Consider the following 23,535-nt stretch of genomic DNA (forward strand, 5'->3'; position numbering starts at 1 on the left):
AAAGGAGACCTCCTATACTTTTTCTCATATGATGCTTATGTCCTCCCATGGCGCCACTTCGCTGACGGCCTCCCCATGCATGATGCCATGAAGATAGGCCTCTCCCAGTAACTTACAACAAACAGAATCCGAACCCTGGCCTGCAATCCTACGGAGAGCGAGTGGTGACGGACATCCCGCCACTATCCAGAGCGAATCACCTAGCCTCAAAGATTGACATCCAAGCCCGAGATATCCTGTGTTTGTCGTGAAAGGGCGGCGATCCCACAACGTCTCGAACGCCAGGTTGACGTACGCCTGGCAGTGATGTCTGAAGCCGTCAAAGAGACCCTCTATATCCTCCCGTGTATCGAGTTCCTTGAGCTTCTGGAGATACCCCTTGATCACCTCCTGGTCCGGTACCGTTCGGCTCACATCCGATTCGGCGAGTCTCTGGATGCTCTCCAGGCGGTTGAGATACTCCGCCAGATCGGCCCCTTTCTTCGTCGCACAGTAAACTTCCCATACTACGTGGTCCGCGATCCAATGGTGGAATGCTTTCTGCAAGCCTGGCGGCGCTGGGTGGCTGAAGGCGTCTCGGTCGAGGATCAGTGTTCGCCAAAATGCCTCGACGCGACACTGATTTGTTGGGCCATAGACCAGGTCACTTTGGAGGAGGAAGTCGGCCCATTGCGAGAAGCTTCCATTCACGGCCAGCTCTGAGTAGACTTCCCCGAGCAAAGAGACTGTCCCGATACAGAATGCCTTCACATGCAGGATACTGTTGTCCAAGATGCGAAAGTCAGCTGGCACAGAGCGACAGGCGTCAAAGTATGCTTCGCCTGGTGGCCACCTCATCCCTAGGAACGCGGAGGGTCCGCTGGCTGCAAAGTCTGGCACCCAGGAGGGAAGGCCGGAGACTTTTTTGACTGCGTCATCGGGAACGGCGGTCAAGAGTGTGAGGTTGTTGCAGTCCTCCAAGATTAATACGGCTGTATCTATGAATACGCTGACGGATGTCGAGCAGACGCGGTAATCCGGCTGTATCTCTGTTCGTTCGTGGCCGCTGAGGTCGAGCAGGAGGTTGAGGATGCCCATGAGCCCGAAAACGTGATCCCTGGGGTCGCTTGCCTCGACGCCACAGGTCAAGCGGAGCATGAGAAAGAGGAGCGCACCGGCGCAGTAGGTTTTGCCGCAGCCGTCTTGAGATGAACTTGTGGGACCGCCGACGATGTGATCGAGCGTCATGCCATCCCAGCCGGTCAGGATGCCGTGCCTGCACCGCTGAATGGCGACTATGCCCGACGAGTTGCTGCCGACGTGGCTGCCCTTGACGGTCGGATTATTCTCGTAGAGCATCTCGGATAGCTGTTCGTACAGACGGCTATCGTAGAGGAAGTCCGAGCAGTACGCGACGGTTTCCCAGGGGACTACTTCGTCGCCCCAGAGCACGCAGGCGTCTTTGCTGAGAGCCACTTCTTGGACCACCCAGACGCGGTTGAACCATGTCCTGTCAAAGAAGGCGATGAAGGCGTACCAGACGTCTTCTGACACATCCGCAAGCCCATATCTTCTCCGCGTGGCATCGTCGAATAAGGTGTCTTCGGACGTGTATTCGAAGTCAGCGCGTGTATTGTCTGCCATCGTGTGGACGAGCCGCGAGACCTCGGCAGGGCAGTCGTCTTCCGTAACGGAACCGAGCCAGATGTCGACGCGAGCGGCCAGTTTATAGGTGTGGTCCATGATGCCGACCTGGATCCCGCGCTCCGTGGTGTCTGTCTGGTTGATGCAGATTGCGTCGATCCAGTAGAGGTCGTATGCATTGCGCGCTCTGATCCAAACGAGGGCATCGTGGAGGTTTGGCAAGACATCAAAGCTGCGGCCGTTGAGGAGGATTGTCACTGGATGAAGGTCCGGATCTTGAGTTGCGACAGGAGAGCCCCATGTGTATGAGAGGGCGTTGTATGCTGGCAGGTTAGTCAGAGGGTGTTCTTCGAGGAGAAGAGCTAATGGCTGAGTTTTGGAGCCTCCGCAGTCAAGTATTCGGACCAGGCGAAGGCTACCCATGCCAATAGACGTGCTATATTGGAAACCATCGTGAGAGGCCGACATTGTAGCGTGCATGGGAACTGGAGCGCTCTCTATTGATCTCTATTGATCTCGAAGCATGGCAACTGCAGTTGTATGATTATCTTGGTATATATCAGAACTCTGCCAGCGCTCAAAGTCCGAGAATGCACATTAGCTCAACTTCCATGGACGACCTCATGCATCACGAGCTGGGTAGCCACGTATGGCGCTCGAAAAGTGTCAGCTGCATCTCTAGGACAAAGGCTAACGCGACGCCAATCTGGTTCTCACGCATGATAAATCCTTCGGATTTTGGCTAGGATTGTATCATTCCAACTTTTGATGGTTTCGCGTATGAAGATTGAGTAACACGCAAGACGAGTGAGTATCTGGGCTCCAGGACCTGAACAGCAGAGGCAACAGACAATTGAGCAAGCTGCAGTGACATTCCGAGGAGTGCACCGTGCGGCAATGTATCGATTGGAGTGGGGCCTTTTGGCACTAGTGCGACGGATGCCTGCTCATCTCACGTGACTGCGTGTTTGAGTGGCGACGCGGGTCGAGTCGCGCTTTCTTGAGATCAACAACCAGGACCGGGACTCTTTCTTCCCCTCCATCTTCGTCCGCCACTCCCTGCCTTCTGCAACGACCACTAGGGCATTGAACACTTTGCATCTGCAGACCTGCAAAAGTGCCAATCGAGGCCCAAAATGTATGTTTTATCGTCTGAACTCTTCGTCTGAACGCCAATTGCTAATGGGACCCCTCCATAGGACTGCCGACGTCACCGCCACCCCGGGCGCCAACAAGGAGAATGTCCCTTCTAAGAGATGGCCAACTCCTCAGTCCGTTGACAAGTTGCACAAGCCTTTCAAGTGCCCCGGAGCCGCGACGCGAACAGTTTCTACCGATCGCCCCGCGCGAAAGAAGAGAAAGGTTGATTACAAGGGCGCTGATGGAGCCGTCGACGCGGACAAGCCTTGGACCAATGCCGACAGACTCGCCCTAGCCAACCGGGACGCGAACAAGTTCCCAGTATTCCAGGTAAAGGACAAGTCGACGATATTCCGCAAGGCGTTCTCCATACCTCTCATCAACAAGAATTCGGCCGCCTTCAACCCTAATCGACCCCCGCCAACCCTTGGTCTGCGCACAGGAGCTGTCTTTGTCGCGAAGCCTCTTCATGACCCTAGTGGCGAATTCTCAATCGTACTTTACGACCCCACTGTGGATGACAAGCCGAAGGTGCCTGAGAAGAAGGAGGAACAGAGGGAGCCGGAGCCCGAGAAGATTGACGCGCCTCTCGTACACAAGAGCTTGTCGGAGATTCTTGGAATCAAGAAGAAGGTGGAGGGAGAGCACCCCAGGGTCCCTGTCGTGATTGATCCAAGGCTAGCCAAGGTACTCAGACCGCATCAAATCGAGGGTGTCAAGTTTATGTACAGATGCGTCACTGGCATGATCGAGGAGAAGGCGAACGGATGCATCATGGCCGACGAGATGGGTCTCGGCAAGACACTTCAATGCATTACACTCCTGTGGACTCTGCTCAAGCAGTCTCCCGATGCTGGCAAGTCTACCATTCAGAAGGCTATTGTCGCATGCCCGTCCAGTTTGGTCCGCAATTGGGCGAATGAGTTGGTCAAGTGGTTGGGTGCTGATGCCATCACACCCTTTGCAATCGACGGCAAGGCATCGAAGGAGGAATTGACGCGGCAGCTGCGCCAGTGGGCCATTGCCAGCGGCCGATCCGTTACACGACCAGTAATCATCGTCTCCTACGAGACGCTTCGTCTCAATGTCGAGGAGTTGAAGCACACCAAAATCGGCCTGATGCTTTGCGACGAAGGCCACAGACTCAAGAACGGAGACAGCCAGACATTTAGCGCACTCAACAACCTGAATGTCACGCGGCGAGTCATCTTGTCCGGAACCCCTATTCAGAACGATTTGTCTGAGTATTTCGCTCTCATCAGCTTTGCCAATCCCGATTTGCTTGGAAGTCGTCTGGAATTCCGCAAGCGGTTTGAGCTGCCAATTTTGCGTGGACGAGATGCCGACGCCAGCGAGGCTGACAGGAAGAAGGGAGACGAATGTTTGTCCGAGCTGCTGGGTATCGTCAACAAATTCATCATTCGCCGAACCAACGACATTCTCTCCAAGTATCTCCCCGTAAAGTACGAGCACGTGGTGTTCTGTAATCTTGCGCCCTTCCAGCTCGACCTCTACAACTACTTCATCACCAGTCCGAGCATCCAGGCCCTTCTTCGTGGAAAGGGCAGTCAGCCGCTCAAGGCCATTAACATTCTCAAGAAGCTTTGCAATCACCCAGATCTGCTTAACCTTGGAGACGATCTGCCTGGGTCAGAGAATTGCTACCCTGAAGACTACGTTCCCAAAGAAGCGCGTGGCCGTGATAGGGATATCAAGCCTTGGTACTCGGGCAAGATGCAGGTGCTTGATCGCATGCTAGCTCGTATCCGCCAAGACACGAACGACAAGATTGTGCTCATTAGCAACTACACCTCCACTCTCGACTTGTTCGAGAAGCTGTGCCGTTCAAGGGCTTATGGATGTCTCCGTCTTGACGGTACCATGAACGTCAATAAGCGCCAGAAGCTCGTCGACAAGTTCAACAACCCAGAGGGCGAGGAATTTGTCTTCCTTCTCAGTTCCAAGGCTGGTGGCTGCGGTCTCAACCTTATCGGCGCCAACCGCCTGGTCCTCTTCGACCCTGACTGGAACCCTGCAGCAGACCAGCAAGCTCTGGCTCGTGTGTGGCGTGACGGTCAGAAAAAGGACTGTTTCGTGTATCGCTTCATTGCCACTGGTACTATCGAGGAGAAGATTTTCCAGCGTCAATCCCACAAGCAGTCGTTGTCCTCTTGCGTCGTCGACTCCGCCGAGGACGTCGAGCGCCACTTCTCCCTGGACAGTCTGCGCGAACTGTTCCAGTATCGACCCGGTACCAATTCAGACACCCACGACACCTTCAAGTGTAAGCGGTGCAAGCCTGATGGCAGGCAGTATATCAAATCGCCTGCCATGCTGTACGGCGACACGAGCACATGGAACCATTTCGTCAACGAGGGGCTCAAGCCTATCCAAGATTTGCTGTTGAGACAAGAGTGTGGTGAGCCAGAAGTGTCAGCGGTGTTCCAGTACATCTCGCATTAGACGGTGTTGTTTGCATGATTATGATTAGAACGATCTGGGTTCGGATCGTTAGATGTGCCCGGAGTCAATGTTTTTTGGGATCGGCGATGGTGTTTTGGGCGCGTGCTCTGGAACTTTGCTTTGGAACGCTGGCGATCATGGCGAGCCGGGTTCAAATAGATCATTTGCTTCATGTTGTAACAACTACTTCACGACACTCAAGAGTCACTTGTTGAAACCGATCGAGCTTCAATCTATGCAATGTAGGTTCGTGTTGTTGCTTCTAATGCTGTGTGTGTATGCTCTGCAATGCGAAAAACGAAAGCCAACTTCCTCCATCTATAGCTCATCTATCACATGCGTCTTCTCGGACGGCGGCTCCTCCCAGTTTCGGCTCTTGGTGTTCTTCTCCTCTACCGTCTTGTCGCACTCGATCTTGGTATCCTCCTTCTTGGGCGCCTCGGCTGGCAGACCCTTGCGCTTGCGGTCCAACGCCGCAATCTCATCATCGTACACAGTCCACTCGGGAACCTGGCGACGAGCGCGGTCGAGCTTGGGCTCTTTGGTCTGCGGGTTGTTGCACAAGTCAATCGTCTTGGCCTCGCGCTGGGACTCGTCGGAGCACCACGTCTCACACCACAGCCACTCCTGCGGCAGGCTGTGGATGGGGATCTGGAACTGCATATGGTTCGGCAGGTCCTGGTCCAGGTTTGCGAGGGAGTTGGGGTCGGCGCTGAGGGAGTGGTATGTCTGGCGCAGGCGGTCTCCGGCGGCGAGCTCGCGGAAGCGGCGGAGGTCGACGACGTAGAGGGCGGAGATGTGGTACGGTTGGCCACGGAGGTAGTTAGCCCAGTAGCCCTGCTTCCAGAAGCGGAAGCCTTCCATCTCGGTGCGGGAGTCGCACATGGGTGTGAAGCCGTAGGGTTTGCCTTCGAGGTCGTGGTTGACGAGGTTGATCATGTCGGTGCGGACGATTTGGTCTGCGTCGACGAAGATAACCTTGTCGAGGGAGAGGGGGAAGAGCACGTCGAGGAAGAGGATCTTGTAGCCCCAGATCTCGCGCTGCTTTTCCTTTTGTTGGCGGAGCCAGTGAGGCCATTTGAATGTTACCATCTCGTACTTGAAGCCATACTCTTCAGCCAGGTGGGGAATGAAATCTTTGAAGGAGGGAGAGAGGAATTGCTCAATGAACCAGAACTTGACTGTGTGCTTGGTGTTCTTCATCACGGAGACCATCATGATGTTGAGCATGCGCTCATAAAGGTGACCGCTTGCGACGGAGAAGATGTTAATCTCCGCGTGCTCCTCGTCTGAGATAGACTTGGTCTTCTTGCCCAGGATGCCTCCTGCAAACTTCAGACCGCGACCGACAAGGCTGTTGTCTTCCTCCACAAAGAGGACGTCCGACTCCTCTTGGCCTGGCTTGCGAGACAAGCGAGGGTAGAGCGTGGTTCCCTGGAAATCCATGAGGACTACCTCGGTGCCCTCGTCACCGGGGACGGGGTTCCATCCCTTCGCGCCAATGCTGTCAATGGTGTAGATTTCGGAGCTTCTACCCTGCTTGAGCTGGATATTGTAAAAGCCCGGGTTGGCTTTGAACTGGAAATAACCCAAGTTGGCCATGGCGATCGTGTCTGCGAAGTGAGGCTCCTTCTCGGTGCCAAGTACGAGCTGGGCACCGCGAGGAGGTTGGGTAGCTTTGCCCTCGCGCGAGTGACCCTCGATAAGAATGCTCTCAAGCTCGTAGGAGGCGTGGACGTTGGCCTTGATGGAGCTGAGCTTGATGTTGTCAGGGTCGTGAACCGAGACCTTGGGGGCGACGAGCCAAGATGGAGGCACGTCCATGCCAGCATTCAGCAAGGCTTCGGAAGGAAGACCCTTGAAGGAGGCTTCGAGGGCGCGCACCTTACCGGTCTCGTCAAAAGTCGGCTCGGAGTCGAGGACATAGCGGAAGAATCTCTTGACGGGAAGTTCGTCGATCTTATCCTTCGGGTTGAGGAAAAGCTTCAGATAGACTCCCTCAAGCTCGGAAAGGACCTTCAGGATGGGGGCCCATCTCTGGGCTTGCTCGCTGGCAGGGTTCAGAAGACCGACCAGATGGATGCTCGAGGTCTCCGGGTTACCGATCTCGATGGCGGTGTATGTCGAGTTCCAGGTGTCGTAGGCACTGACACGAACAGATGGCGCAGTTTCGAAGATGTCCTCAGGCAAGTCAGACATGCTAGAGAGGGCGGTAACAGAGGTGATCTTAGCAGCCGCTAGAGGTCCCGCAATCTTGTCGGTCAAGCCGAGTTCATCAACAGCAGAGTACACGGGAAGAATGCGAGCCTTTTGTTCGAACTCGAGCAGGTATTGGAAGTCATCAGCCTCAAAAGGCTCCTCGGCGGCGAAGGGACCAACGATGCGGCCGTTGAGAATGAGCAGGTTTGACCCAGGCTTAATGGCAGCAAAAGAGTGGAAATCATTGAGGGCTGCAGCATAGATCGCATCAGAGTCGCTGTCAGCTGCCTCAGAGATCGTCTTGATATCGGCAATAGTCTCAGCTTCAGCAAGCTTGTCGCTGCTCTTCAATGCTTTGTTGACAGAAGAGGCCGAGGCAGGGTTCTTCGGGTTGTGGACTACATCCAGGCGAACTCCGGGGTTGTTGCGACGGAACGCTAAGGCAGAAAGGAGAAGATCAGCTCCAGCGTCAGTTGTGAGGTCAGCAACAACAGTCAACACTGCCCAGTTCTCCTTTGTGGAGTCAGCGTAGGCTTCAATGACTGGAACCTTGCTGAACAAGTCATCATGGTCGGTGTAGATCTTGTTGACATCCAAGATCTTCAGGGACTTGTCGTTTTCCGGGTAGATGTATGTGTTGCGTCGCTTCAGTGCCTTCTCAATGAAGAAGTCAGGAATCCACATCTCTTCGTCAACCATACCCATGTAGACAGCCCTTTGGATGGTCTGCAAGTCGTTGGCAGCCTTGACGCTCATGGCTTGGAGCCAGTTGCCTTCACGCGGCACAGGTACACCGTCAATAAAGACAGGTGGAATTGGGGTGTTAGCGTTCAATCTCTTGGCCCATTGCTGCGCAAGCTTGATCACCTGCTGGGCACCCTCTGATTGCAGAACATCCTCGAACGCAACAGCGGTAGCCTCGGGCAGAAGTTCACGGTCCTTGATGGCCTTCTCAAAGCAGGCTGCATCCGCCTTGTCTGTCTTGGAGTCTTGCAAAGCAGCATCCAAGTAGTCAACAAAGGCTTCCATGCCATAGCTGTCAAGGAGATAGTAGAGAATCTTGGCAACACCGACAGACTCCTCAGTGGGAGTCAGAGGAACCAGACCGAACCGCAGGGGAAGCTTGCGCTTTACGAAGGTGTTGAGCTGGGATACCACACTGAGATCTTCGATCTTGGAGAAATCGACAGGAACGATGAGATTGAAGATGTCTCGGCGGATAGGAGGAAGCTGGCCGGGGTAGACGCGCTGGAGGAGCTAGAAGCAGGTTAGAATGTTGCAACCCCCGTAGAAATTGGCCCTTTACTCACCGACATCAATTCCGTAGGGTAGTTCGCGTATTGCTCATCCTTCTCCAGGTCGTTGAGGAAGATTATAACCTTCCCCTCTTCAATGTCATCTGTCCAGTCAAAACGCGGGGGCTCATCGTCAGCCTTGGACTCGGCGACCTTGGGATGACCAAGGAGCGCAACAGCCTGTCCTCCCGAGAAGCCCAGATCCCGAACGCCATCAATAAGCTTGCGCTCGCGGCGAAGGATATCGACCAAGGTGAAGGCCTCGATCTGGCGCTCGATGAGCTGGACTCCGTTGATCCAAAGCACATTCATACCGCTTGGCACCAGCTGTTGGCGGTTAAGTTGGTGCTCGGCCAGGAACTTCTCCGATACATTGTGAGCGGCGATTGAGGTGGAGAACTTGGGGAAGTCCTGAGTGAGCTTGAGGAGAGCCTCGAATGGGTTCTGGTTCTGCATTACGAACGAAGCCGCCTTGAGACCTAGCTGTTCCAGCTCCGACTTTGCGAGAGGCTTGAGATCCGTCACCTCTTCTGCAGCATCCAGAACCTCCTCGGAGGTGATCTTTTTCTGAGCATCGTCACCGCCATGAGCTTCGCGATCGTCGATGACAATGTAGTCGGTTCTTTTCAACGCTAGCTCGACTCCGTAACCATTCACAGGAAGCGCCTCCTCGTAGCTGCCGGCGGGCTTCGTGTAACGCAGGCGGTACTCTACTTCGCCATTGCGGGCCTTTTGCGCCAGGGCACTGTGAAATGCACCAAAGCCAGGTGACGTGGGGTCTGCGTAGAGAACGGCTTCGCTTCCTGAACCCAAAGTCCGGTCGAAGGGCAAAGCTTTCGCTTCAGTCAACTTGGTGTCCTTGGGGGCGTCCAAGGCCGGGGTGCAATATTGCTTTCCTCCCAACTCGGCCCACACCTCACACCCATCCTGAGTATCAGACTCGAGCTTTGGCTCGACAGCGGTCCGGTAGTATTGATAGTGAGCCTCGACTCGTGGAGCAGCCGTTCTCAGAGACAAAGCCAGCTTGAAGGTGGAGAGAGCGTCGGGAGTGGTGATGTGTCCATCGTCGCGGAGGACCTGGAGGAACTTGTCGTAAACATCCTTGTCCGTCTTGGAGTCGGCGAAATGTCCGCTAGCAACGCGGTCGAGCAGAGGAAAGTAAGATGTTGCGTTTTCACCTGCAGCAGTCTCTCTGGAAATTTAAGGTCAGTCCTGCAGCTCCACAGACTCTGGGTCCCGGGCAAGCGACTTACAGCAGCTCGAGAAGGTAGGGACCAGACGGGAAGGCCGCTTTCATGTCCACAGTGACGGAGGGTACGGCTGCAACATTGGAGGCTGCCAACAGCGTCAGGGCAATGCCCATTGGCAGCTGGTACGGGCGCACCATTGTGTAGGAGGAATTGCGACGGCCTGCGCGGGCTGTCCTCCGGGAAGGTGGGTGCTTTTCGGTTGGTGGTTGCCAGAAGGTGTCTGTGGTCCTGGCAGAAAATAAGTAAGGTGGTTTGAGGCTGCTTGTGATTTTCCCAAAAAGGCAACGGCGCCTGATTATTGTTTACGGTCTCTGGCGCATGGCTGTTGCGAGAATGCTTGGAGGGGTTTTGGAAATCCGTCCGCTAGGCCCAAGACAAGATCGGTAGAGAGACTGGACTTGGCCTGTCGAGGTGAGGTACACCACAGTGTGCAGGCAGGCAGGTGGTGTAAGTGAACACATTGACAAAAGAGCTCTCCAGAAGCGGACTAGCGTCGCTCTGGCCAGGGGTCGTAGGTCCACGCCAAAATGCGGCAGAAAACCAGCCTACTGGAGGGGCAGCAGCTGGGACGCCGCCTTACATAAGCCACCTCGACGCTCGACAGGGGGAAGCCACAGTGTCCAGTCCGGGCGGTGAGCTCTTGCGGAAGACGGCGGAACTCTGATGCGGCAGCACAGCTCACTGACAGGCGCGCCATTGGGACCCACTCCAAGCCCACACTTTACAGATGGCCACGAAGCGGAATTGTTAGTTACTAGGGGCTCCGAGACGAGGAAGTGGCCTTTACGTATCTTGCCTACATCCTCCCAGTGCGTATCCAACCACTTCTCACCGCGCCTCAACTCTCCGTGACCCGTGAATGTCACTGTCACTCTCCTCTCCATCTCCAGCTTGTACCTGATTACTGGTCGCTAAGCTGGCCTGCACCTGTTCCTTTCTTCCTTGAGGTGCCGCTTGTTTGCTTCTTTCTGCTTGCTAGAAGCTCCGGCTTCACCTCCCCGCCAAAATGCAGGCCTCCTCGGGCATGTTGACCAAGGTATGTCTGCCCACGGCGCATTGGCATCCACTCGAGATCCCTTGAGGATATACTCGATGGCTCACAATCAATTCAGTTCGAGTCCAAGTCTTCGCGCGCCAAGGGCATTGCCTTCCACCCGAAAAGGTGAGCCTTCCATCTCCCAGCTGCCCAACCCAGCCCGCGAGACGCCGCCCCCTTGCTGACGTGTAGCTTCCAGACCATGGATCCTCGTCGCCCTTCACTCCTCCACAATCCAGCTTTGGGACTACCGCATGGGAACATTGATCGACCGATTCGAAGAACACGATGGCCCGGTTCGAGGAATTGACTTCCACAAGACGCAGCCCCTCTTCGTCTCTGGAGGCGACGACTACAAGATCAAGGTGTGGTCATACCAGACCCGTCGCTGCCTGTTTACCCTGAACGGCCATCTCGACTACGTCCGAACCGTCTTCTTCCATCACGAGCTGCCATGGATTCTGTCGGCTTCAGACGATCAGACAATTAGGATATGGAACTGGCAAAATCGCTCTCTGAGTGCGCAAAACCCCTGGGATCCCTTGGTTGCTAAAGGAAGCATTGACTGACTATGACTTGCAGTCTGCACAATGACAGGACACAACCACTACGCCATGTGCGCCCAGTTCCATCCGAAGGAAGACCTCGTTGTTTCCGCCTCCCTCGACCAGTCTGTCCGTGTCTGGGATATCTCCGGCCTGCGCAAGAAGCACTCCGCCCCGACATCCATGACCTTCGAAGATCAGGTCGCGCGGGCGAACCAGAACCAAACCGATATGTTTGGCAACACCGATGCCGTTGTCAAGTTCGTCCTGGAGGGTCACGATCGCGGTGTTAACTGGGTTGCTTTCCACCCCACCATGCCTCTCATCGTCTCTGCTGGCGACGACCGCCTCGTCAAGTTGTGGCGCATGAGCGAGACCAAGGCCTGGGAGGTCGACACTTGCCGAGGCCACTTCCAGAACGCCTCCGGTTGTCTGTTTCATCCCCACCAAGACCTGATCTTGTCCGTCGGCGAAGACAAGACGATTCGTGTGTGGGACCTCAACAAGCGCACCGCCGTACAGTCTTTCAAGCGCGAGAACGACCGATTCTGGGTCATCGCTGCCCACCCCGAGATCAACCTGTTCGCTGCCGGACATGACAACGGTGTCATGGTCTTCAAGCTCGAGAGAGAGAGACCCGCGTCGGCGGTTTACCAGAACAATCTCTTCTACATCACCAAGGAGAAGCACGTCAGGTCATACGACTTCCAGAAGACCATCGAGAGCCCGACTCTGTTGTCGCTCAAGAAGCTTGGCAGCCCCTGGACTCCTCCTCGCACACTTTCCTACAATCCTGCGGAGCGCTCCGTTCTGGTCACCTCTCCCTCCGACAGCGGATCCTACGAGCTGATCAACCTGCCCCGTGATGGATCTGGCGCCATCGAGCCTACCGAATCGAAGCGCGGCCAGGGCAACTCTGCCATTTTCGTTGCGCGCAACCGCTTCGCCGTCCTGAACACCGCCAGCCAGACGATCGATATCAAGGACCTGTCCAACAACACCACCCGATCATTCAAGCCCCCGGTTGGAACCAGCGATATCTACTTTGGTGGTACCGGAAACCTTCTCATCATCACGCCGACCGCTGTTCACCTGTATGATATCCAGCAGAAGAAGAGCGTTGCTGAGCTGGCTGTGAATGGTGTCAAGTATGTCGTTTGGTCCAACGATGGTCTCTATGCTGCTCTCTTGAGCAAGCACAACGTCACCATTGTCACCAAGACTCTGGAACAGGTCAGCACCCTGCACGAGACCATCCGTATCAAGAGCGCAACCTGGGATGACGCCGGTGTCCTTCTGTACTCGACTTTGAACCACATCAAGTACACTCTCTTGAACGGCGACAACGGCATTGTCCGCACGCTTGATCAGACTGTTTACTTGGTCCGTGTGAAGGGTCGCAATGTGTACTGCCTCGATAGAGCCGCGAAGCCCAAGGTTCTGCACGTTGACCCCACCGAGTATCGCTTCAAGCTTGCTCTTGTTAAGAGGAACTACGAGGAGATGCTTCACATCATCCAGACCTCCAGCTTGGTTGGCCAGTCCATCATCTCCTACCTCCAGAAGAAGGGTTACCCCGAGATTGCTCTGCAGTTTGTTCAAGACCCTACTACTCGATTCGAGCTTGCCATTGAATGCGGGAATCTTGAAGTTGCTGTTGAGATGGCTAAAGAGCTTGATCGCCCCAAGCTCTGGCAGCGATTGGGCTCCGAGGCCCTGTCCCACGGCAACCACCAGATCGTCGAGATGGCTTATCAGAAGCTGAAGCAGTTCGACAAGCTGTCGTTCCTGTACCTATCCACTGGTGACCACTCCAAGCTTGCCAGGATGGCCAAGATTGCGGAGCATCGCGGCGACTTCACCGCTCGCTTCCAGAATGCTCTCTATCTCGGCGAGGTTGAGGACAGAATCCAAATGTTCAAGGAGATCGATCTTTGTAAGTTGCCCTCAACGCATTGGACTTCTAAAGCTAACCACCTCAGACCCCTTGGCGTACATGACTGCAAAGTCGCACGGCTTAGATGAGGAATGTCAAGCTATTCTCGAGGCTACGGGTCTCACCGAGGACCAGCTGGAGACTCCAACCATTGGAGAGGCCCTGACTCCACCAAAGCCCGTTGTCCCAACCTTCAAGGCCAACTGGCCTACAAAGGCTACATCAGTTTCTGTTTTCGAGAAGGCGCTTCTCGGCCAGGTCGAGGGTCTCTCGCTTGAAGATGAGCCCGCTGCTGCCAACGGTTTCGATGACGCAATTGACGATGATGCCGCCAAGAAGAACGGCAACCTGATTGACGCCGAGGATGACGAGGATGCGGCTGGCTGGGACATGGGTGATGACATTGTACCCGAAGTTGAAAGCGACTTCGTCAACGTTGACAGTGCAGAGGCCGGTGGCGCTGGAAGCAGCGAAGCTGATCTCTGGGCTCGCAACTCACCCTTGGCTGTGGACCATGTTGCCGGTGGCTCTTTCGAGTCAGCTATGCAGCTACTCAACCGACAAGTGGGTGCTGTCAACTTTGCGCCATTGAAGCCGCGGTTCCTCGAAGTCTACCAGGCATCAAGAACATATCTGCCGGCCTCGGCAGGTCTGCCCCCGTTGGTCAACTACGTTCGCCGCACGATTGAGGAAACGGATCCTAGAAAGGTCTTGCCCATTGTGCCTCGCGATCTCGAATTCCTGGCCACCAACGATCTTCAGCAGGGTTACAACTCTATGAAGACAAACAGGCTCGAGGATGGCTTGCTCCTTTTCAAGGGCATCCTCCATGCCATCCTTATTAACGCCGTATCCAGCGAGACCGAAGTTGCGGAGGCGAAGAAGCTCATCACATCGGCTAGCGAGTATGCTGTGGCCATGGAAATCGAGCTTAGCCGTCGTCAACTCGGCACCAGCCCCGACCAGCTCAAGCGCAGCCTGGAGCTGTCTGCTTACTTCACCATCCCCAAGATCGAGGTTCCTCACCGCCAACTCGCTCTGCACAACGCCATGCAGCTGGCGATTAGGAACAAGAACTACAACTCGGCTTTGAGCTTCGCTAACCGCATCATTGCCAACGGTGGCTCTAGCAAGCTGACCGAAAACGTAAGTCTTCCTCTGCTTCAATCAACGCTTACTCAACTAACAATCATACAGGCCAAGAAGGCGAAGGCCCAGTGCGAGCGTAACCCGTCGGATGCGATCGAGATTGAGTTTGATCAGTTTGCCGAGTTCGAGGTTTGCGCAGCCAGTCACACGCCTATTTACAGCGGTACGTCTTACGAGGAGTGTGCCTTTGACGGCTCCAAGTACCACACGAAGTACAAGGGAACCGTCTGCAAGGTGTGCGAGGTATGCGAAGTTGGTAAGCATGGCAGTGGCCTGAAGCTCTTCGCATAAGGGGTTAGATAGTATAATGGGGTTCCACCAGCAGTGAAAAGCTGCCGGAGACGCAATGTTCTCGGCCTTAAGGGGGTGGTGGTCTTGGGAAAAGTTACTGTAGACAGGGCCGAAGGTCTGAATGAAGTCCCAGACTTTTGATTGTTAGCAATAGTTTGCGGGAGACGAATATATGTCATCACTTGTTCATCTTGCTTGTCAGCGTGTGTTTTCATCATGCTGCCGTATGAATGGCCACGAGAAACGCAATTAGTGATGTTTCTCTGTGGACCGATGCAGGGGTTCACCATTTGTTTCAGCATGCAATTGTCATAACGCCAGAGCTTGGATCCCGATGTCCATGCCCCTATCTCATGGTCTATCGCGTGATATTAGTGGTACAGTAAAAGCAATCGCCCCTCGTCTCTACCGCCCGTCTACACAATGGTCTCGAGTTCCCTGGCGTAACCCAACGTGTTCTCTATCACCATCTGGCTCATCTCCTTGTCGTGGGTGCCGTCCTCGGCGGCGGTGGCCTCAGCCGTGTCGGGGAACCGGATCTGGCCGTCCTTGAGGATCCAGCCGCGCTGCTGGGCGAAGGAGATGACATCGCCCTCGGAGTCGAGGAAGAGGAGAGACTTTGCGGAGCTGATGGGCAGGCTGGGGTAGGCGCGCTCGCTGCTTGAGGCGATTTCGGAGCGGATTTGGAAGGTGAGAATCTGGGTGAACTGTTAGCTATCGGGAGGGGTCGTTATAGAAAGGGACGCTAGTCAAGGCATACCTCTGAGAAGACGGCGTACTCCTCGCTTGGCACGTCGCGGCTCTTGAGGGCGTTCCAGACGCGGTCGTAGCTTCCCTCCATCAACCATCTCTCGAGACGGATGGGGTATCCGAGGTACCTGTCACCCTCAACGGCGCTGCTGTCGCCGCCGCCCTCGCGGTTGGCCAGGCTCTCGAGCTCTGAGTGGAACTCGGCGTAGCGACCTTGGGTGAGGAGAAGGAGGAGGTAGAGGCCGGTGACCTTGTTCTGCTCGGGAGGGTTGGGCTGGAGGAGGTTTGAGGGCAGCTCGTAGAAAGGCTGGAGCTGCTGGACGTAGCGGGTGAAGGCGTCGGGGTTCTTTGCGCGGATGGAGGCGAGGGCGCCGAGCTCGTACGTCTCGCGGGCTAGGGCGAGGAGATCGGAGGAAGATTTGGCGGAGGGGGTCAGGGCGTTAAGCTGGAGGAGTTGGAGCTTTGCCTTTGAGAGAAGGGCGGAAGATTCGGCGAAGGGGAGGGAGGAGCCCTTTTGGCGGAGGGTGGTGATGATCTGTTGGAGGTTGCGGTCGGCCATTTTGGCGGGGTGTTCTTTGGGGGCGAGGGATGCTTGCTCTGTTCCGGAGAGGATTTTGTCCCCGGTTGGCTGGGGATTTCGATTTGAATGGAGAGATGTCGTCGGGAGTTGGAGACTGGCTGGCTGGCAATTGCGGGTGGAGGTGGTGGGAGATGCGGTTGTTGTGATGGTGATGATGTGTGTTCAGATGCACTCGGATTGGATTGCTGGGGTGTCTGGCTCAGCAGGCTGAGAGAGGCTGACGAAAGGTGCCGTCAAGCTGGAAGGTGCCGTGCTGGGGTCTGGCCAGAAGGCACTAGCCCTTTTGAGAATAGACTGAGGGAAGCTTGCCTGCTGAGGCCGGGACCTGAAGGGGTTCACGTGCCGCGGAACTTCAAGGCTCCGATATCCGTCATTTATGGGGCCTGGTCGGGTCTGGCAGTGTACCTTAGGTCCCGTCGGGTCCAGGCCCTCGCTCGGTGCGCCAGGTAGAGCTCGGGAGCTTCCACAGGCTTACGATGAGCTCTTGCGAAGAGACACTGGGCTCACTTCCTGGGTCATTGAAGGTGCACGTTGCGAATCGCAGCTGGATCCAGCCGTTCTTCTATCGCGATATCCTATTGATGCTCGACTTGGTTTTGCATCACTCTCCTCAGTCTCTAATCCAGCCAGCGCATGAAAGCCGATGCAATCTACCCGAGCTATGTAAGGACAGTTCACTGTCATTGCCCCGTGACCAGCTTCAAGCGCAGTCGCTCGCTTTAGTCTTACGGGTTCAACAATACCGGCGGGCGATCGCTGTGAGAGCTACTCAGCCTTACGATTTGAGATCTCCACCACATACTGTCTGCATGCCTAATGAGAGGGTTTGTGGATGCACGCGGGAGAGAACCCAAGAGATTTCGCAGCAAGACTCGGCAACGGCTGGCGCGGAGGTCTCAGCTTCCGACTGTCAACTTTTGGGTGCTGACAGTGGAATGTCGGGCAGCATTTGCTTGCGGTGGTGGCCACTGACGAACCAGCGACAGGGCACTGCCCAGCAGAGGGAGGACCCGGGCTAGCAAGATGGGATGGGCTGGATTGGATGATGGCTGTGACGTCGTGACGTCGTGACGTGGGGTTCAGGGGACTAGGATGTTTGACGGAATGTTGTAGAAGAATTGCTTGCATGTTCATGCGGCTGGTTGGATTGCTACGTAGATAAACCCACGCATGAGATGGTTTATATCAAGCATAACATGAGAGCTCAACCGTTCGGAAAGGCCACAAATAATGCAGGTACTGGGCAGCTGTGGTAGGCTCCCGCATTTGGGACCCCCCTGATTGTGATCCGTGGTCTCCCTGCGCGGATGGAATTGGGATCCTCTACAAAGTGCAGGGCCTGTTGAGGATTGGCAAAAGAAGAGAGATTTACGAGGCAGGCGCGATTCCGATTGCGATCATTCGGCCCCCAAGGGCAGGGTGATTGGTTTGCGGAATTGAATGTCACCTCGAGCAGAAAAAGATTCTTGATGTTTCTAAGTTTGGAAACAAGGGCTCTCGACCGTTGTGGCTGAGCAGAGGGCGACGACGTCTGAAAGGACGAGAGCCCAGGATTGGGGGGCTTTGCTTGCGAAGTACCTGGCTTGTACCTTTGCAGGACTGCATGCTGCAGCTGAGTCGTTGTATCCATCTTTGAAAGTGATGAAGAATGAGGAAACATGCGACCTATGGCGCCGAGCTACGTCTCGTCGCAGTGATCCGTACCTGGTAAGATATGAAGGGATGGAAATTGGATGGAATGAGACGATGAGCGTTGAATCGAGGGGGTCTTCCTTTCCCTCCCGCTCCTTAGACAGAATACCTAAGCACCTAAGGTCTAACTAAGGTAAGGTAGGTAGGTAGGCAACGTGAGCCTCTGCAAGCTGTATTACCTTACGGGCAAGGAGAAGCCTTCAACCAAGGCACTTTAGTAGCGTCTGAGGTGTCGCGTGGCAATGCTGTGGAATCCAAAGAACTAAGGTTGGCATTGCACAAACAACCGGTATCGCATGACCTGCGCCAGCATCGCCAGGTAGGCGCTGTAGACAGCTTTTTGCATCCGCGTGGCTGGTTCGGTCGACTGCCCGGACTGCTGATGCTGATGCTGGTGCTGGTGCTGGCGCTGGTGTTGGTGGCACCTGCCTGTGCTCACCAAAGGACAGGAAGGTGCGGACTGACAAGCAAGCTGCAAAAGAACGCAAAACCATACCTACCTCTCTTCTCATACCTCATTCAAGGAGGCCTTCAGCTTTCGGTCGTTCTCGTTTTCGCATCGACCTCTCCTACGCTCATCATCTTCTGCCATCTCTCAAACTTCTCCCCAAGCCACAGTCAACAAACCATCCGCCGGCGGATCTGCCAATTACCACGCCGAGTTCCTCCCATCTCTTCAACGATACTTCGATACCTACCTTATTTCAGCTGCCGGCAGCCCCTGTCCTCGCATTCGAAAAAGCCAAATAACGAGAGATGAAAAGGCTGTTCAAATCCAAAATACCATACGCGCGGCATGGCAAGGGAAATGCGCCGGCTTCCGGTCGAGATCCACAGAACAACGGCACCAAAAACACCTCGAGCGGTGGAACTCCCGCTGCACCTGGTCCGCATTCCATCTCCGGCCCGCGAATTGAGGTCTACCCACCTGTACCTGCACTCCTGCCTACACCTGGTAAGTGAAGAACGGAACTTGCCCTCTGCTTCAGCTGGTCTAGCCCTCGCTTTGGAGGCCTTGGGCCATCTAATTTCATCTCGGCCGAGGGTGCCCCCTTTAGGATGCTTTGCTGTTTGCTGCTCTCCTCTCTGGTCTTCTCCCTCGGGTCCCCGGACACCTCCCGCCGACCATCATCAACCGCCCCGGAGGTATCGCTCACGGCCTGTGGCAAGCGAAATACGCACAGTCAAACAGTCTGCCTGCACCGTCTTATGCACAGGGGCCCGTTTAACTGGACATGCTGGGCGCCATGTGCACATGCCAAATCCCCCCAAAAGGATCATGGGTGCTGTGGTCTGCAATGGCACGCTATCACTGGCACTGTCTGACCTGGGCTCTTGATTGAAACCCTCGGACGAGTCACCCTGGCTGAAGACGGTATGGACGGCTGTCGAATGGTTGACGAAGGACTTCCAGCGCTTACTGCCTGCTGCTTGTACATGCCTCATCCTGGCGTCTTCTCGATTGCCTTTCGGTACCTGATCACCACAGCCGGCTACTCCCTGCTCCGCCCACCGCAAAGTACAGACGAGGTACACTTGGGACTTTCGGCCTACCTGCAGCAGAATGGAAGCGCATCCCCAAAGCCAATGGACGCAGCACGCAAACCACAGCAAGCTGCGGCGTGCTAGCGCGCCTCTGGCACAGCGCCAGCTGCGTGCTGCTAAATGTTCTGCTGCTGCTGCGGCTTGCATGGTGGAGCAGCATCTCATAGCGAACCCCTCCTTCTCTATAACTGCCCCGGTCAGTCCCGCTCCTGGAACAATGATGGGGGGCCCAGAGACGATTCCCCCTCCTCCTCCTGACCCTGACCAAAAAGAAGAGAAATGCGACACTGGCACCTGGCACATTCATCCGGACGAGCTCCAATGTTTCACTAGCCAGACTGGGCACAAAAAAGGGGACGTGGACAACAACTCTGCACGCTAAAAAGAAAGGGCCCGCCGTCGCGATTTCCGATGCTTTGAGCTTCGTCCCTCTCCACCCCGCTTCCGGACGCCCTCAGTTCAGTGTCATTCCTTCGAGACCAAGGACTGAGAGAAAGCAGCCCGAGAGAAAGACTGTCGCAGATACAGCAAGCAGGAAGCCCCCGGCAGCCGAGAGAACCACAGAGAACCAGAAACACAGGGTGTCAAAGTACACACAGAGATCAGACTGCACGTTCCCGATTCTCTTTTTTCGCCGTCAACATATTGCAGACAGCCACCATCACACCTACACCTGGCTTCTCAGTCAACCCGAGCCTCTTATTCCTTTTTCGCCTATTTCCCCGTCCAATTCTCGCCCCTACCGCACCCTGGCCAGGGAGTTTGGCTTAGAGAAGAGAGACTGTCAGACGACAGCCCAGCAGCACCCAGCATAAAAGTAAATAAAAATACAGCACTTTTGGGGGCTCCAGCAAGCGGCCGGCCACAGCAGAGTCAGCACAGCACAGCAAAGCAGCCCAACCTTACAGGCGCGGGAGGAAAAAAAAAGCTGGCGGTGGCTCCAACCTAAACGTCATTCGACCCCCGCTGACTGATTACCTCCTATTTATGCAGCTGCACCTCAGCCCAAAGGCACAACTGACGAGATGTCAAACTTCGGCGCAACTTTCGTTCCTGGAGGGTTCGACGACTATTACATGCCCGAGGTCGTTGCACCTTCGCCTCAGCGGTACGCGTATTCCCTCATTTTAATCTCAGGCGGATCTATCATGGGTCCCTCCTGACTGCCCGCTGGATCTGGCGATGGGCCCCCCTCCCCATCCTAACCCGCGCCGCCTTGTCTTTGTCCCTTTTTCCTCAGCCTGGTTGCTGACACAAGTCGTCTCTACAGTGTAACGCCCCAGGTCCCTCAGAACATGCAAAACGACCTTCAGCGCATGGAACTTGAAGCCCGCGAAGTCGACCCGAACCGCCGAGACCCCAACATCCAGAACCGCCACGGCCGCGAGCCGTCCTTGTCCTCCTACTCCAAGCCCACCGACCCCGGTGCGCCTGCCCTACCTCCCAAGGGCTACACCAACCCGTCCGCTGCCGCTGCCGCGCCCTCGTCCGACGACTTCAAGCCGTTCCACGAGAATAGCGCAAGCGGCAATCATCATACCATGCGGCCCAGCGCGGCCCCTTCCTTCTCCCCTTTCCCCAAGGTGAAGGGCGACAACATACCCCCCACAGATGAGGAGAAGGAGGAGATCCTGTGGAACGCCCGCGAGCATGTCCTGCACTCAAACAATGTCTCCATGCAGCTTTCCTGGGCTCGTGACACCTTGGCCTGGGCCGAGATTGTTGCTGAGGCCAGGTCCAAGGACCCGGAGAGCGGTCGTCAAACACCAAAGGTTGAGCACGAACTGCGCACCGATGCACTCAACATTGTCGAATACCTGGTTGGTCAAGAGCATCCCGAGGCGCTCTTTATGAAGGCAAAGTGGCTCGAGTTTGGCAAGTTTGGCTGCCGTCCCGACAAGAGAGATGCCTACTCAAAGTACACGCGCGCCGCAGAGCTTGGCTACGCGCGTGCCGAGTACCGGCTGGGCATGTTGTTCGAGAACTCAAACGACTATAGCAAGGCCGTTGAGCACTACTACCTAGGTCTGAGACTGAAGGACTCGGCGGCTATGTACCGCTTGGGTATGATGAGCCTGTTGGGTCAGCACAATCACCCGAAGGACTACCAGCGCGGTTTGGACCTTATTAGGGAAGCTGCAGACCTCTCTGACGAGGATGCGCCTCAGGGATCATACGTCTACGGCATGCTCCTTGCAAAGGACTTGCCTGACATTGAGGTTCCCGACGCGTTGCTTCCCGTTGACCTGCCGTTGGCCAAGATGTACGTCGAGAAGGCGGCCTACCTCGGATTTGCCAAGGCGCAGCTCAAGATGGGCCAAGCTTACGAGCTTTGCCAACTGAGCTGTGATTTCAACCCTGCCTATTCGATTCATTACTACGGTTTGGCAGCTCAACAGGGTCAACCTGAGGCTGCGCTTGGCGTCAGTCGTTGGTTCCTGTTTGGATACGAGGGCATCTTCAGTAAAAATGAGCAGCTCGCCTTCAAGTATGCTCAGGATGCGGCCACCGCGAAGCTTCCCACGGGCGAATTCGCCATGGGCTACTACTACGAAATCGGTGTCTACGTTCCCAAGGATCTGCGTCAAGCCAGATTCTGGTATGAGGCCGCTGCAGACCACGGCAATAAGGATGCCGTCGGAAGACTCGACGCCTTGGATCACTCTAAGAGCTTGACCAAAGCCGACCACGAGACGACCACTCTTACGAGAATCAAGTCGCAACACGGATCTCAGCGCGGCAAGCGACCGGACCGTTTCAAGCAGCCTCAACAACAGATGCCTACCGTCTCGGAGAGCGCACCAGTCACACCAACCGACCCCGGATATCCAACAAGCACCTCCGCAAAGACGTCACCTCATCCCTCCCCGAGAGCTCACCCAGCTCAAGACACCGTCGATTACCCGGATCCCTCGCGGCCTAACAGCATGGGTAATAGACCCAATGCATTTACCGTCAACCTCGATGCCAACTTGGCAATTAGACCCAAGTCTGCTGCACCATACCCTGAAGATGATAGGCCGGCGCCCCTCAACCTCAACAGACCCAAGTCAACGGCTCCTTACCCTGAAGACGATCGGCCAGGCCCGCGACCTGGAGCTGGCCCGCAGCTCTCCCCTCACTACAACACAGGAGGTCGCCCTCCAGCCGCTCCCCACTCTGATCGCCCTGGCAGTGCTTTCGGAATTCGCACTGGTCCAGGCGGCCCTCAGGGCATGGCCGGCAATGTCCGCCCATCTCAGTCAATGAACAACATGATTCCTCCTGCCGGTGCGGATCCCAGAGGCCGCCCTATGACGGGAGGATGGGATCAGTCCGGTTACCGCCAACCGAGCCCTGGTTCGGGCCTTGGGTCTCGACCCGCTACGACACAGCCCTACCCGGTGTCCCCTGGACTCCCCTCGAATCCCGCCATGAACAAGCTCACCAAGCAGAACACTCAACAGTTCGCCAAGCCCCAACCCTCACCTCCTTTCCAGCAAGGAAGCTACGGACCGAGCGACTATGGCCAACCGGCGCAGGCGCAAGCTCAACCCGGTCGAGACTACGGACCTAGAATGTCGTCCATCCCCCCCGCAGAACAATATGGCTACGGTAGACCACCCAGCGCCGCGCCGGGCGGCATGCCTCCGCGAACCGACTCGATGCCGCTCAGCCCATCTGGTCAACCCCGGCCTCAGGGTGGTCCCGGCGGCGCTCCCCGACCTTACGCTAATCGGCCGGATCTTGTCGATCAGGGCCCTCCCGGCCGCGTCGGCAGTGCACCGCCCTCTTCTCAGCCACGACCCCAGCAGAAGCCTAGCCCGGCTCCTAGTGCCCAAACGATGCCTCCCCCGAAGAAACAAGCGACAGGCCAAGGACCTGCGACTTTTGAGGAGATGGGCATCCCCAAGGGCAAGGATGATTCGGATTGCGTGAGTCTTGCCTTGTTGCTCTTGTTTAAGAATATCTGACTGACCGTGACGCAGATCGTGATGTAAATTTTCTCAGATACCACAGCCACTTGACGATGAGATGCTTTCCACTTTTATACCGGGGTAG

At 55.8% G+C, this 23,535-nt stretch overlaps 6 protein-coding genes across 6 annotated transcripts; 3 read left to right on the forward strand and 3 right to left on the reverse strand.

The window, feature by feature from the left end:
- Positions 1–196: 196 nt before the first annotated feature.
- CGGC5_v013896 (Heterokaryon incompatibility protein 6, OR allele) lies at positions 197–2,091 on the reverse strand (the record flags this gene model as incomplete). Its single annotated transcript, XM_032025848.1, has 2 exons — positions 197–236; positions 296–2,091. The coding sequence occupies 2 exons, from the start codon at positions 2,089–2,091 to the stop codon at positions 197–199; spliced, it is 1,836 nt and encodes a 611-aa protein (XP_031877624.1).
- Positions 2,092–2,213: 122 nt separating this feature from the next.
- Positions 2,214–5,226, forward strand: rhp54 (DNA repair protein rhp54; the record flags this gene model as incomplete). The annotated part of the gene is made up of 3 exons (XM_032025849.1): positions 2,214–2,270; positions 2,706–2,761; positions 2,823–5,226. The coding sequence occupies 3 exons, from the start codon at positions 2,214–2,216 to the stop codon at positions 5,224–5,226; spliced, it is 2,517 nt and encodes an 838-aa protein (XP_031877623.1).
- Positions 5,227–5,544: 318 nt separating this feature from the next.
- gpt1 (UDP-glucose:glycoprotein glucosyltransferase) lies at positions 5,545–10,107 on the reverse strand (the record flags this gene model as incomplete). Its single annotated transcript, XM_032025850.1, has 3 exons — positions 5,545–8,682; positions 8,736–9,912; positions 9,974–10,107. The coding sequence occupies 3 exons, from the start codon at positions 10,105–10,107 to the stop codon at positions 5,545–5,547; spliced, it is 4,449 nt and encodes a 1,482-aa protein (XP_031877625.1).
- Positions 10,108–10,976: 869 nt separating this feature from the next.
- On the forward strand, positions 10,977–14,927 carry CGGC5_v013899 (putative coatomer subunit alpha; the record flags this gene model as incomplete). The annotated part of the gene is made up of 6 exons (XM_032025851.1): positions 10,977–11,006; positions 11,083–11,132; positions 11,206–11,525; positions 11,589–13,487; positions 13,534–14,633; positions 14,685–14,927. 6 exons carry the CDS (start codon positions 10,977–10,979, stop codon positions 14,925–14,927), a joined length of 3,642 nt encoding a protein of 1,213 aa, XP_031877647.1.
- A 416-nt stretch (positions 14,928–15,343) lies between these two features.
- Positions 15,344–16,236, reverse strand: rpn12 (26S proteasome regulatory subunit rpn12; the record flags this gene model as incomplete). The annotated part of the gene is made up of 2 exons (XM_032025852.1): positions 15,344–15,625; positions 15,688–16,236. The coding sequence occupies 2 exons, from the start codon at positions 16,234–16,236 to the stop codon at positions 15,344–15,346; spliced, it is 831 nt and encodes a 276-aa protein (XP_031877652.1).
- Positions 16,237–20,519: 4,283 nt separating this feature from the next.
- chr4 (Chitin synthase regulatory factor 4) lies at positions 20,520–23,474 on the forward strand (the record flags this gene model as incomplete). Its single annotated transcript, XM_032025853.1, has 3 exons — positions 20,520–20,602; positions 20,765–23,408; positions 23,463–23,474. 3 exons carry the CDS (start codon positions 20,520–20,522, stop codon positions 23,472–23,474), a joined length of 2,739 nt encoding a protein of 912 aa, XP_031877651.1.
- Positions 23,475–23,535: the final 61 nt, after the last annotated feature.

This window comes from Colletotrichum fructicola (genome assembly GCF_000319635.2).
Source record: "Colletotrichum fructicola Nara gc5 chromosome Unknown KSG_Nara_v1_contig08, whole genome shotgun sequence".
Taxonomy (NCBI): Eukaryota; Fungi; Ascomycota; class Sordariomycetes; order Glomerellales; family Glomerellaceae; genus Colletotrichum; species Colletotrichum fructicola.